Source organism: Spermophilus citellus (assembly GCF_964194105.1).
Source record: "Spermophilus citellus genome assembly, chromosome: 13".
Classification (NCBI taxonomy): domain Eukaryota; kingdom Metazoa; phylum Chordata; class Mammalia; order Rodentia; family Sciuridae; genus Spermophilus; species Spermophilus citellus.
In genome coordinates this window covers 8,755,845-8,767,750 of record NC_138193.1, presented here as the reverse complement: position 1 = coordinate 8,767,750, position 11,906 = coordinate 8,755,845, and the positions used below count along the sequence as shown (strand labels likewise).

Sequence of the window (11,906 nt, the reverse complement as noted above, 5' to 3'; positions counted from 1 at the left end):
TTTGTGTATGTGTGTGCTCTAGTGTGTGTTTGTGTGTGTGTGTGCTCTAGTGTGTGTTTGTGTGTGTGTGTGTGCTCTAGTGTGTGTGTATGTGTGTGCTCTAGAGTGTGTTTGTGTGTCTTTGTTTCTGTTTGTACCATGATAGCCGATACTTCATTGTCCCCATTGGAAAACTGACTCAGATACTGCCATCTGCCAAACTCCTAAAAACCAAACTTCTTGCTGATAGAATGAAACATTCCTTCCTGTTGGTTTGGATGTGTCCTTTAGGAATCACTGCTACATTTAGTACACTCAAATCATCACAGTAGATCAGGTAACAAAAACATATATATTTTAAAATAATAATATATTAATGGAAACAACAAATACAGGATAGAGTAACAACTGTGTTACTAAACAAGGTCAAGGACAATGGCAAACTACAGATTCAAACTTTCCAAGCCAATAGTAATCAATGTAAATATTCCTGGGCTGCCTCAGCCCCGCCCAGGCACACAGCAGCAGAATGGTTTTGCAAGCATCCTCAGGAGGGCTGCAGCCTTCTTTGCAGGACGAGTGGGAGGTTGAGGCTGGATCCACTCATCATTCTTTTGGGGGAGGCTCCTTTTCCTCAGCACGAAGTTGGATTTTGTGTGAGGGTTCTTGGCATAAAATACGTTGGCCTGCGCTGGAATCCTCAGCTCTGAGGAGAGAGGGGTGTACAAAATAAGGTGGCTCAGGAGGTGCTCCCTAGGACACCCCAACATCTGAGAGCCTGTGCCAGAAAAGGCCAGAGCCACACACCTGAGAGCTCCCCAATTCAGCACCAATACCAACAAAGACAGCCTCCACAGTCCTCCCTGAGGAAGAACTAGGCAGAGCACTTCAACAGACCTAATGTCTGTTCCTACCAAAGGCTTTGGACTCCAGAACATCTCAGGTCCTCTTGCATCTGCCAAAGCACACCACTAGGGTTTGCATCTGAAATCTCCCACAAAAGGCTCCTGTGCCGAAGATTCAGTCCCCACATGAGCCATCTTCATAGGTGGGTTTGGAGGGAAGCATTGGATGGTGAGTGCTCTGATGTCATCATGAAATTCTCATTCAAGATGAATACTCTACTGGGAGGTGGGAGGGACTGGAAGAAAAGTGGAGCATGGGTGGAGGAAGACCTAAACAGGGGTGCGCCCTGGGCAACAGTACCTTGTTCCTGTTGGCTCCACTGAATCCTCATTCTCCAAGTAGAGGTCCTCCTTCTCCTCTCCGTCTTTCTCTCTCTCCCTCTCTGCCAGCCTCGTTCTCTCTCTCCCAGTCTATGCCTTTATGGCAAGGGCTGAGGAGCTCTCCACTGCCACACACTAGAGCTTTATGGACAGCCCAGTGCACAACCAAAGAGAAAGTTGTGAAACCCGGAGAAAAGGCCTAGGATTCCTCCTCTGAGTTATTTTCCTCAAGTATGGCCACAGTGAGGACAGGCTGACCAGAACAGACACCACATTAGAGCCATGCTTCTGCGTTGGTGGAGCCCGCCTCCATGTGGACCAGCTTCTGAGAATGGAGGCCACATTCCAAATGCTGCCCTACTGAGAACAATGGTTCCAAAGACCAGCAAAGGGAATGCTTCCCTCCAACATGGTGTATGGCCCAGTGGTGCCATGACCCCGAGTGGGGGAATACAACAGCCCGCTTCTCCTTCCTCTGAACACCTGTTTCCTGTCGCCCTCCTCTAACCTAGAGCCTGTTCTCCATCCCTTCTGGGTTGGATGTGGGAATCTCTGCTATGAATTTCTTAGGCTACCAAGGCCCCAGACAGACTTCCTCTTCCATAGACTCTACTAACCTAACAGTAGGTTAAGATAGGAGACAAGTGATCCTAGAACTCATAGGGATGGTGGTCTTCAGCATACATAGGCTGGGATAATGGCTGCTGAGGTGTTTGGCTCACAAAAACCAACCAACCAACCAAGGAAAAAGCACTGGCATTATTATCAGATGACCTCTGTGGCCAACGTGCTCAGGAAGCCCTCATCTGACTTTAGTTAGGGGTCATAACCTGGCTATTGTGATCACTCCTTGGCAAGTGGAGTCAGGTGCGGAAGACCATGGAATTTATGCAAACACAGATGATTCAAGCTGTCTCCCAGGCTGTGTTTTCTTCCCAATTACATCCTGTTAGAATCCTGCTTGCTAGAATCCTGGCAATGCTCTGCCCAGGCAGTGGTTTTCTGGTCACACACAAGGCTTTCAATCCTACTGCTTCAGTCCACAAAATGCCAGTTCCCTCTTTAGCCCATGCATTCCCCTGTTCCTCTGAAACCACTCCTATCCCAGGCCATGAAAGCATACTGCTCCTGGACAGAGGCTTTCCTTCTCACTCCTCACTGATGTCAGCTTTGGATGCCTGTTCATGTCCAGGGGAGGCACCTGGTGGGGAGCCGCAATATCCACTGGGGTACACCATTGGACCTCGAGACCTTCCACCAGCACAAGTGCAGATTGCTTTGTGCACGAACCCAACACATCTGTTGGAGTGTTCTTGGGGGTCAGAGACTACTCTTTGGTGCTAAGAGTTGACCTGAGTCCACATCCTGACCCTTGCTCTCTGCCATCTGACTGTCCCACTTACTCTGACGGTGAGAGATGATTTGGCCCAGCTCATATTCCTCCGGCTTCTCCTCAGTGAGCAAGTGTAGCTCGAGGGCCCTGCGGATGACGGCAGGAGCCCTATCGTGGCAGGTCACCTGGAGCAGCATGGGAGACAGGCCTTCAGGAAATGGGCCTTGAAGTGACTACTCAAGGACAGTGGGCAGGGGCATTCTGGAGGCACCTCCACTCTAAATACAGGACAACATCCATGACCCTACTACCTGAGGCTGGCCTCCTGCTCATCGCGTGGGCTCTTCCCACAGGCTACTCGCCCAATCCTTGTACATAGGACTTCCTGGACCTGCCATTGCTCTTTGTGGAGCTGCACTCCTCTCGAAGTGAAAGGACCCCACTACCTGCATACAGATGCAATCTCATCCCACAAGTTGGGAGGAATGGGACAGTAGCCTCCGAGATCCCAGGTCTGCCCGAGGATGCAGGCGGCATTGGGAATGGCCTGGGCACAAAGCCTAGAGGCTTTGGTCTGGATCGCCAGGGCCAAAAACAGACCCAGGAACATGACCACACACAGGAGTGCTGAAAGATAGCCACGAGAGCTCCTGGCCTCCAGAGGCTCAGTGCTGGCTGGGGTATAGGAGGGCACCTCATCCGGCAAGGGTGGTCATTGGAAAGGGCTCCTGTCCTGCAGGTTACCTGGACATTTAGTGTGCTTGCTCCATATCCTTATCGAGACCGCAGAGAGACCCTCTCAGCTCCTTGTTCAAGGAACATGCAGAACCTCACACTGCTGTCCTCCTCCATAGACGTCAGCATCCCATACAAGGGAACCTGCCACCTAGGTCCTGTCCTATTCTCATCTGTCACCCATACCTGCCCCTGCCCTTCTGGACTGCATGCTGCCACCTGACACACAGACTCCCTCAGACATGGCGGTGGACAAGCTGCTGCTCTCCCTCATCTCAGCTCCAGCCCTTCCTCTCCCTTCTTGATTCCCATCTATCCTCCTGATCATCCAGAAGCTCCAATGCAAGAGGGCATGAGTAGTCCATGGTATTGGACCAGTGTCTGCTCCCCACCCAGGTGTAAGCACCAGGGGACACCCCTGCTCCCAGGCTTACCAGGACTTTCTTGGCCATCTTTGGACTTTGTGTTTCTACGTGCACACGGATTAAGCAGGTGTCTCCCACCTGCTTGTGGGAAAGCGGCCTGGAGGACTTGCAGGTTGATTCTGAGAACTGTGGGGGATGGAACATCAGCAAACCCAGAAACAGAAAGCCACCCCAGCCTGTCAGTTGGCTCTATGGGCTTCTAGCACATATGTCCAGGTGATGAGGTCTCTTATTTCCCAGGTGGAAGTGGAATGGCAGCACAAGTACAGCTTGAATAAGGTAGGTGTTTACCTCCTTTCCCTTGACCTGGGGGCGTTTCCTCACGATGAAATGATATTTTATTTGCGGATTCATGGACAGATACATGAGTGACTGGTCAGGGACCTTGATTTCTGCAGAGCGAAGTGGAGAGAATTGTTAGGTGGCACTCAAGGATTATACCACAAAACACCCACAACCCCTGAGAGTCTCCGCCAGGGCGAGCCTGCACCAGACTTGAGAGCCCTCCTATCCAGCTACAGTGCCACCAGAGACTCCCTCAGTGATTCTTCCCTGGAGAAGATGATGGACAGGATTCTAAACCAAAAGAGCATCTGACAATGGAAACAGCACCTGGGGCCCCAGAACTTCTCAGTGCAGGTTGGATCTGCCACAGAGACACTGCTAGGCTTTGCATCAGGATTGGCAAAGGCTCCTGTGCTTAGGCCTTTCTCCCCAGTGCAGCCATATTCACACATGGGCATTCAGGGAAGCGTTGGATGGTGGGTGAATTCATCCACTTGCCCTTGATGAATCCACTCATGGATGAATACGCGGAGGGGAGGTGGTATCCATCAGAGGTGTGTTGGGCATGGACGTGGGAGGACTTCAGCAGGGTGGTGCCCTGGAGAACTCTATTGTTTTCTAGGTTCGCTCTCCTTCCCCTTGTTTCTCATCATGAGCTGTCTGCTTGGTACTTTTATTCTGGTTCTTGTTCTACTTCTGGCTCTTCTTTCTGTCCTGCATCTTCTTGTAGTTCTTTCTGGGTCTTTTTCTTGTTCTTACATGATTCCTTCTTGTTCTTCTTGTGTATCTCCCTCCACCCTTCCTTCTGTTCACCTCCTTCTTTTTCTTCTTCTTCCTCTTGCTCTTCATCGTGTGATCCTCTCCCGACTCAGGCTTGTCCTCTTTCTCCTCCTCCTCCTTCTCCTTCTTTCTCTGGCAACGGTGGGGGGTCCTGAGGAGTTCAAATCTATCACACTCTTCTGCCCAGATGCAGCCTGTGTTCAGTAGGCCAAGATGAAATCAGTTCTCAATCAATGGCCAGGAGTGAAACCAAGACCAAAGACAAGTGACTTCTTTCTTTGTCATTGTCACAGTCCGGAAAGACTGAATAACAGACACCGCATTCTGGATAGGCTTCTACCTGTGGTAGTCAGCACCTCATCTGGACCAGGATTGCTAAAATAGATTCCACCTCCATAAAGCTTCCCCAATGAAAACAAGGTTTCCAAAATCTAGGAGAGAGCCAGCATCACTGCCACCCTCCTGCCATAAGGCATAGATGCCATCACACCTAGTGGGTTCCAGGGCCCCGGTAGTCCTCCATTTTGATGTCGGTTACACACAAACCTCCCTGGTCTGGAGCCTGCTCTCAACTGATGCTGGGTTGAAAGTGTCTGTTTCTGAAATCACCTTTGTAGATTCTCAGTTTGGTAATTCCTTATTGATTGGCTTATTTTTGTACCAGGGATAAAACCAGAGGCACTTAAGCACTGAGACCATTCCCAGGCCTTTTTACTTGGGTACAGGGTCTCCCTAAGTTTCTGAGGCTGTTTGGAAATCCCCATCCTCCTGCGCTGCCTCCCAAGTCCCTGAGATTCGCAGACACTGCCCCTTGCCCAGCTCCTTGCACCTCAGTCTTCCTCATGTGTAAGACAGAGCCAACCCAAATGAGGCGGTGTGTGAAAATGGGAAAACTCACGTGCCCGACAGATGGTGGGTTCTATTGTGGACAGGCTGGGATGGTGGAGGCTAGGAGTGTTGGGCTCACAAGAAAGGAAAGAGCACTGGCATTGTGGACAGCTCAGCATTGTGGCCTATGTTCTTCAGATGCCCTCCTTTGTTGCTGGAAGGAATAATAACCTGGCCATTCTGATATCTTCAGGAGATGGGCACCCAGGCACAGAGGACTTGGAATTGTTCCAAAAATAACCCAAACAGGCTGTTCCCTGGCCTTGACTTCCTCTTCACTGAGTCCTGTTCCCAGTTGCTGCAATCCTGACATTCTTGACTTCTCATATCCTGGCCATGGATTGGGACCTGTGCTGCTTCCGTCCATAGCAATGCTGATCCAATCAGGACCCATGTTCTCCTCCTCTTCATTTGAAGGCATCCTTATCAGTGAGCCATAAACCAAACTGCTGATTGATTGAGCCTCTCTCTTCCTTGCCCCTCATCGATATTAGCTTTGCATTGCCAGACCAGGTCCAGGTGGGAACACATTTAGGGAGGTCCAGCAGCCCCCTGGGGGCCTCATTGAGCACTTCCACATTGGACATGCTCATCACTGCACTTGGTTTCCTGCACCAGGCCCACCACACTCTGGCTATTTTGGGGCCAAGGCCCACTTTCTCTTGTGAGTTATCCTGAGCCCACTGTGGATCATGTCTCCCCACTGTCTGATTGTCCTACTTACTCTCATTCTCAGACATCATTCTCAGCAGCTCAAAGTTGTCCACATCCTCATGCTGCAACAAATTTTGGTCCAAGGCCCTGCGGATGAGGCTCGTCACCCTCTCCTGGCAGGTCACCTGGATCAGGGTGGGACAAATGTCATCAGAGAATGGCTTTTAGAGGAGCTACCCAGAAGACTGTGGTCAAACATTCAGGAGAAACCTCAGCTACGTGTACAAGGGCACAATCTTATTATCCTGCTACCTGAGTGTGGCCTCCATATACCCCCTGGGTTCTTGCAATGTGCTACTAGAACAATCCTGGTACAAATATCTGCCTGTACCTGCCATCCCCCCTCCCCCTGGGGAGCCACATTCCACTCAGCTCAAAGGACCAAACTGCCTATGCACAGACACACTCTCATCTCACTGAGATGACAGCAATGGGCCAGGGACCTGCGCACCAAGTGTGCTCTGGGATGCAGGCTGCCTTTGTGGGTGGAAGAGGCAGATGCACTGAAAATGTTGGTCCTGACTGCTACTACACAAAACAGGCTCAGATACAAGAGTGTGCACTTGAGTGCTTCATGATAGCCTTGAGAGGCCCTGGCCTCTGGAAGCTCGGTGCGGGTCTGGTTGGAATGAGGTACTTGACTCAGCACTGGCAGTCACTGAGCATGTCTCCTCTGCAGCTGGACACCTGCAGCATTAGCGTGTCTACTGCACATCCATAGAAATACTCCCCTTTAGCTCGTATTTACATACATGCAAAGGCTGACATTCCAAAGCTTTGGCATGACCCCCCAGGTGATCCCGACCCCAAATTCCCACACCTAGTCATGCTAAGGAGGTTCCCTTCCCTGCCACCAGGAACACATCCCCTCCTACACATGGGACAAGTCACTGCCACCTCCTCTGCTCCAACCTCACTCATTGAGAATACCAAGTTCTAGGCACTGCAGCCTGCACCCTGGACATATCTCTGACTTCATCTGTCCACAGCACTTCCCTCTGCACTTCTGGCCTGCAAAACCCACAATACACAGGCCCACTCACCGCTGGAGCTGGGCATGCTGATGCTCTCCCTCCTCAGGTCAAGCCCTTAAGACGGACCTCTCTCTTTATTTCCCACCACAGCCCCGGGGTTGGCTGTGTCTCCTGCCTTCCACTGTGTGGACACCCAGGAGGTAGCCCTGCTGTCGGGCTTACCAGGATGCACTTTGTCTCCCTCAGGCTCTGTCCCTCTAGGAGGACGTGAACAAAGCGGCTGTCTTCCACCTGCTCGCTGGAGTGAAGCAGTGAGGAGCTGCTACTGGTGACTTTTCTCAGGCACCACTCACTGCTTTGGGTGGCCTGGGGCAATGATCCTGCAGCCACTGCAGAGCTGCTGCTCACAGCTGCTGGGATCCTGGATGCCACTGCCACAGAAGGCTCCAAGAACTGTGGGGGATGACAACATCAGCAAAGCCCAGCACCTGCACCCCACCCAGCCTGGCAGTTGGCTCTGTGGGCATTCTACAACATCCATCCAGAACCTGAGGTTCTTGTCCCCTTGGAGGATGTGGAGTGGCACCAGGAGTGAAGAGTGAAGAAGGTGGCTGTTTACCTCCTTTGGCTTGACCTTCAACGACTTGCTGGCAGCTGTTTCCCGAAGAAGAAAGTTATAATCCACTCCTCCATCCAGGGCGTAATATACGTTCCCATCAGCAGGTATCCTCAGCTCTGGAGAGGCAGGGGCAGAGGCGTGGTAGGTGACACTCAAGGAATACACTACCCAACATCCCCCACAACTGAGGGCCTCTGCCAGCTCAGGTCTCACACACAGACCTGAGAGCCCCCGAATCCAGCTACTGTTCCACCAAAGACTCCCCACTGATTCCTCCCTGAGGACCCTCTATGCACAGGAGGTCCACTACAGGAACACCTTTCAAGGAAATAGCCCCTTGTACCCCAGAACCTCTTAGTTCACGTTGGGCCCACCAAAGAGAAACAGCTAGACTTTGTATCTGGATTGGTCCCCAAAGACTCATGTGTTGAAGGTTTTCTCCCCACTGCAGCAATGATCACAGGTGGGTTTGGGGGAAGCACTTGATGGTGGTGCCTCCACCTTGCCAGTGGATTCATCCACTCATACAGGGCTATAGTAAATGAGGGGTATGGTTTGGAGGTGTGTTGATGGTGGGTGGAGGATGTCCACAGCCAGCAGGGCTGTGCCATCCAGAGCAATATATTTCTCTTGAGTTCCCCACTTCTGCATTTCCTGCTCATGAATATAATTCTCATTCACATTTTTAATCAATTTATTGTTATACTTCTTGTTTGGCTTGTTTTTCTCCTTCTTGTTCTTGTTCTTCTTCATCTTCTCCTCATGCTTCTTCTTATAGTCATCTTGACCTTCTTATTCATGGTCTCCTCCTTCAACTTATTTTCATTTTTCTTCTCCTCCTCCTCGTCCTCCTCCTCCTCCTTCTCCTTTTTCTTCTTCTTCCTCTCCTCCTCCTCCTCCTCCTCCTCCTCCTCCTCCTCCTCCTCCTCCTCCTCCTTCTTCTTCTTCTTCTTCTTCTTCTTCTTCTTCTTCTTCTTCTCCCTCTCCTCTCCTCTCCTCTCCTCTCCTCTCCTCTCCTCTCCTCTCCTCTCCTCTCCTCTCCTCTTCTCTCTCTCTCTCTCTCTCTCTCTCTCTCTCTCTCTCTCTCTCTCTCAGAGTTTACAAGCTGTGAAGGGTTCTATTCTACCACACTCTTCTCTCTAGAAATGGCCTCTGGTCCTAAGTGGACTCAGTTTGCAATGAATAGAAAGATTGGAAGCCAGAAATGATTCTTCATTGAACTGCTTTTCTCATGTACTCATCTAGGTCAGGAAAGGCTGCCAAAGTAGGCACCCTGTGGTTGTCTGTCTTCTTTGACACAAGACAAAGAAGCCTCTCTTCTTGGCCCCTTGTGGATAATAGCTTTGCAATGCCTCCTCAGGCCAAGGAAAGAACACATGATAGGCAGGTCCACAGCCCCTGGGGAACATGAAGAACCTGCAGATTTATGCCCCATCATTACACTTTGTTTTGTGCACAAGTCCCACCAGACTCTTCCTGGGCATTGGGTCAATGCACACTGTGTTTTGGCTCCCAGTTATCCCGAGCCCACTGTGACTCACTGCTCCCTACCCTCTGATGGTTCCACTTACTCTGATGGTTCGAGACAATTTGCAGAAGCTCAAAGTTTTCTGGATCCTCCTGCTGGAGCAAGTGTGCATCTAAGGCCCTGCGGATGATGACTGGAGCCCTGTCCTGGCAGGTCACCTGAGCAGGGTTGGAGAAAGCTCATCAGAGAGGGAATTTGGGAGTAGCTACCCAGAGGACAGTGCTCAAGGACAATCAGAGACAAGTGAGCTCTCAACACAAGGGCACCATCTTGTTACCCTGCTACCTGAGGCCTTCATGTGATCATGTGGGGTCTTCCTATGAGCCTCTAGTCCCATCTTGGTACAAGAGTTTGCTTCAACCTGCTATGCCCTACAGGGACAAGGGAATAAGGACCAAAAGGCTTTGTACAGACACACTCTAGTCCCATCAAGATGGGAGGAATGGTCCAGTGGACTTCCATATCCCTGCTCTGGTCTGGGATGCAGCTGCATTTTTGTGTGGACCAGGCACAAACCCTAGGTGCTTTGGTCCTGACAGCCAGGGCACAGCACACACTAGGACTCTTTAATGATAGGCATGGAAGTTGCTGGGCTCGAGAGTGTCAGTGCTTGCTGGGGTGTCAGGAGGTTTGGACCCAGCAGGTGCAGTGGTTCAACATGGCTCCCCTGGAGGTGGACACCAGAGTCTCATAATGGATACTCCACACCCAGGAAAATTCTGCAGAGAGAGCCGCTAAATCTCTATTCACATACATGCAAACTAGGACACTAATGGGCCCCTCCAAGACCCCCAGTTGTCTGTGACCCACACCTACCCACCCTAATCATTCTACAATGGCTCCCTTCCCTTCAACCAGCAACATGTCCCCTCCCACACACAGGAAAATGACTGCCAACTCCTGTGCTTCAACCTCCACGGTTCAATATACTCCTTCTCAATACCAAGGTCCATAGAGGATGGCCTGTACCCTTGATATTTCTCTGACCTCCTCTGAACCCAGCACTCACTCCTGCACTTCTGACCTGCACACCCCAAAACACACAGGCCCACTCCCACCCAGACCTGGCATGCTGCTGCTCTCCCGCCTCTCTCTTCCTCATTTTCTGCTCTGCTTCCTGACCTTCCAGAAGCTCCAGTTCAAGAAGACAGGCCTAGTCCAAGGTGTTTGCTGTGGACTCGGTCTGCCCCAGTGTGGGCTCCCAGGAGACTCCCCTGCTCGAAGACTCACCAGGATGCTCTTGTACTGTGTTGTCCTTTCGTCTTCCAGGTAGACGTGAATGAGGCACCTGCCTCTCATCCGCTTGTTATATTGGGGCCGTGGGGAGTACCTAGTGGAGACCCCGGATGTCCTGGACTCCGGCTCTGCCCCTTCCCAGGGAGAAGGCTCTGGCTCTGGGGTTGGCTTAGGAGCCGTGACAGGAACTAAGCTTGTAGCTAGAGAAAAGATGCCAACATGACTGCCTTGCCCTGACCTTTGCACAGACACACAATACCCCTGCTGCCAGGAAGAACTCAGGCCCTTAGTCCACACAGGACCTCTTTGCAGACTGGGGTCACTTCCTGAATGGACAAAGGCTTATCCTAATTTCCAGCCCAACACCAGGCATACAGACTCCCTGCAGTGGGACAACAGTCGCACCTTTCCTCATATACCCTTAGGTACTCACCCCAGTCCGCCTGGCTCTCAGGCTCTGCCTGGCTTGATATGCCATCTTCAGTTAGGGCCAGAAGGCGGTGTGCTTGGGGCTGCGGGTACAAGCCATCCAGCAAGAGCCCCATGTACGGCAGCAGCAGCTGCAGACTCAGAGAGCCTGGAGGCTGATGGGAAGCCTCGGTGTAGAAGTTCACCCAGGTCCCCAGGAAGGAAGGTGAGGCACTGTGGGGAGGCAGGTGTGGAGTCAGCAAAACCCAGGCCTTGCCTTCGCCACGGCCTCCAGAGCAAACCTCTGACCCTACACTCCTGAACCGTCCCTGGTTCTGAACACACCAGTCCACCTCAGACCAGACACAGTGGCTGTACAGGCAGGGACAGGACAGGTGGCTAGGCAAAGAGCCTTCAAGGAAGGAGCGTTAGATCCATGGTATGACCAGCTCTCCCCTCCTCTGGCCAGGCATGACACTCTTCTTCCCCTTGGCTACATGCTCTCCAACCTGGAGTGCACCTTCCAGGAGTGTCTGTCCTCCTGCCCACTCTTCTCAGGGCTCAAGAGACACCTCCTCCCCTGGCGTGGGCTGCAATGCTACCTCATTCTCTGTGAGCTCTCACTGAGTCCCCCTGAGTAACGGTGGACCTCTCTTTTCCCATGAGTGCAGACCACATCTCTGTGGCCCTGGGGGAGGACAGGGAGGTGTAGTGTGGGGGATCCATTGTCCCAGGGGCTTCCCCAGAGGACCATGACTCCACCTACAACTCCCTGC

At 51.8% G+C, this 11,906-nt stretch overlaps 1 protein-coding gene across 1 annotated transcript; it reads right to left on the bottom strand.

Annotated features, from left to right (window-relative positions):
• Nucleotides 1–479: 479 nt before the first annotated feature.
• Nucleotides 480–11,267, bottom strand: LOC308632456 (uncharacterized protein; the record flags this gene model as incomplete). Its single annotated transcript, XM_081264552.1, has 10 exons — nucleotides 480–685; nucleotides 2,609–2,723; nucleotides 3,708–3,824; nucleotides 3,990–4,090; nucleotides 6,376–6,490; nucleotides 7,562–7,792; nucleotides 7,959–8,074; nucleotides 9,530–9,644; nucleotides 10,717–10,856; nucleotides 11,156–11,267. The coding sequence occupies 10 exons, from the start codon at nucleotides 11,265–11,267 to the stop codon at nucleotides 480–482; spliced, it is 1,368 nt and encodes a 455-aa protein (XP_081120678.1).
• Between the last annotated feature and the right edge of the window lie 639 nt (nucleotides 11,268–11,906).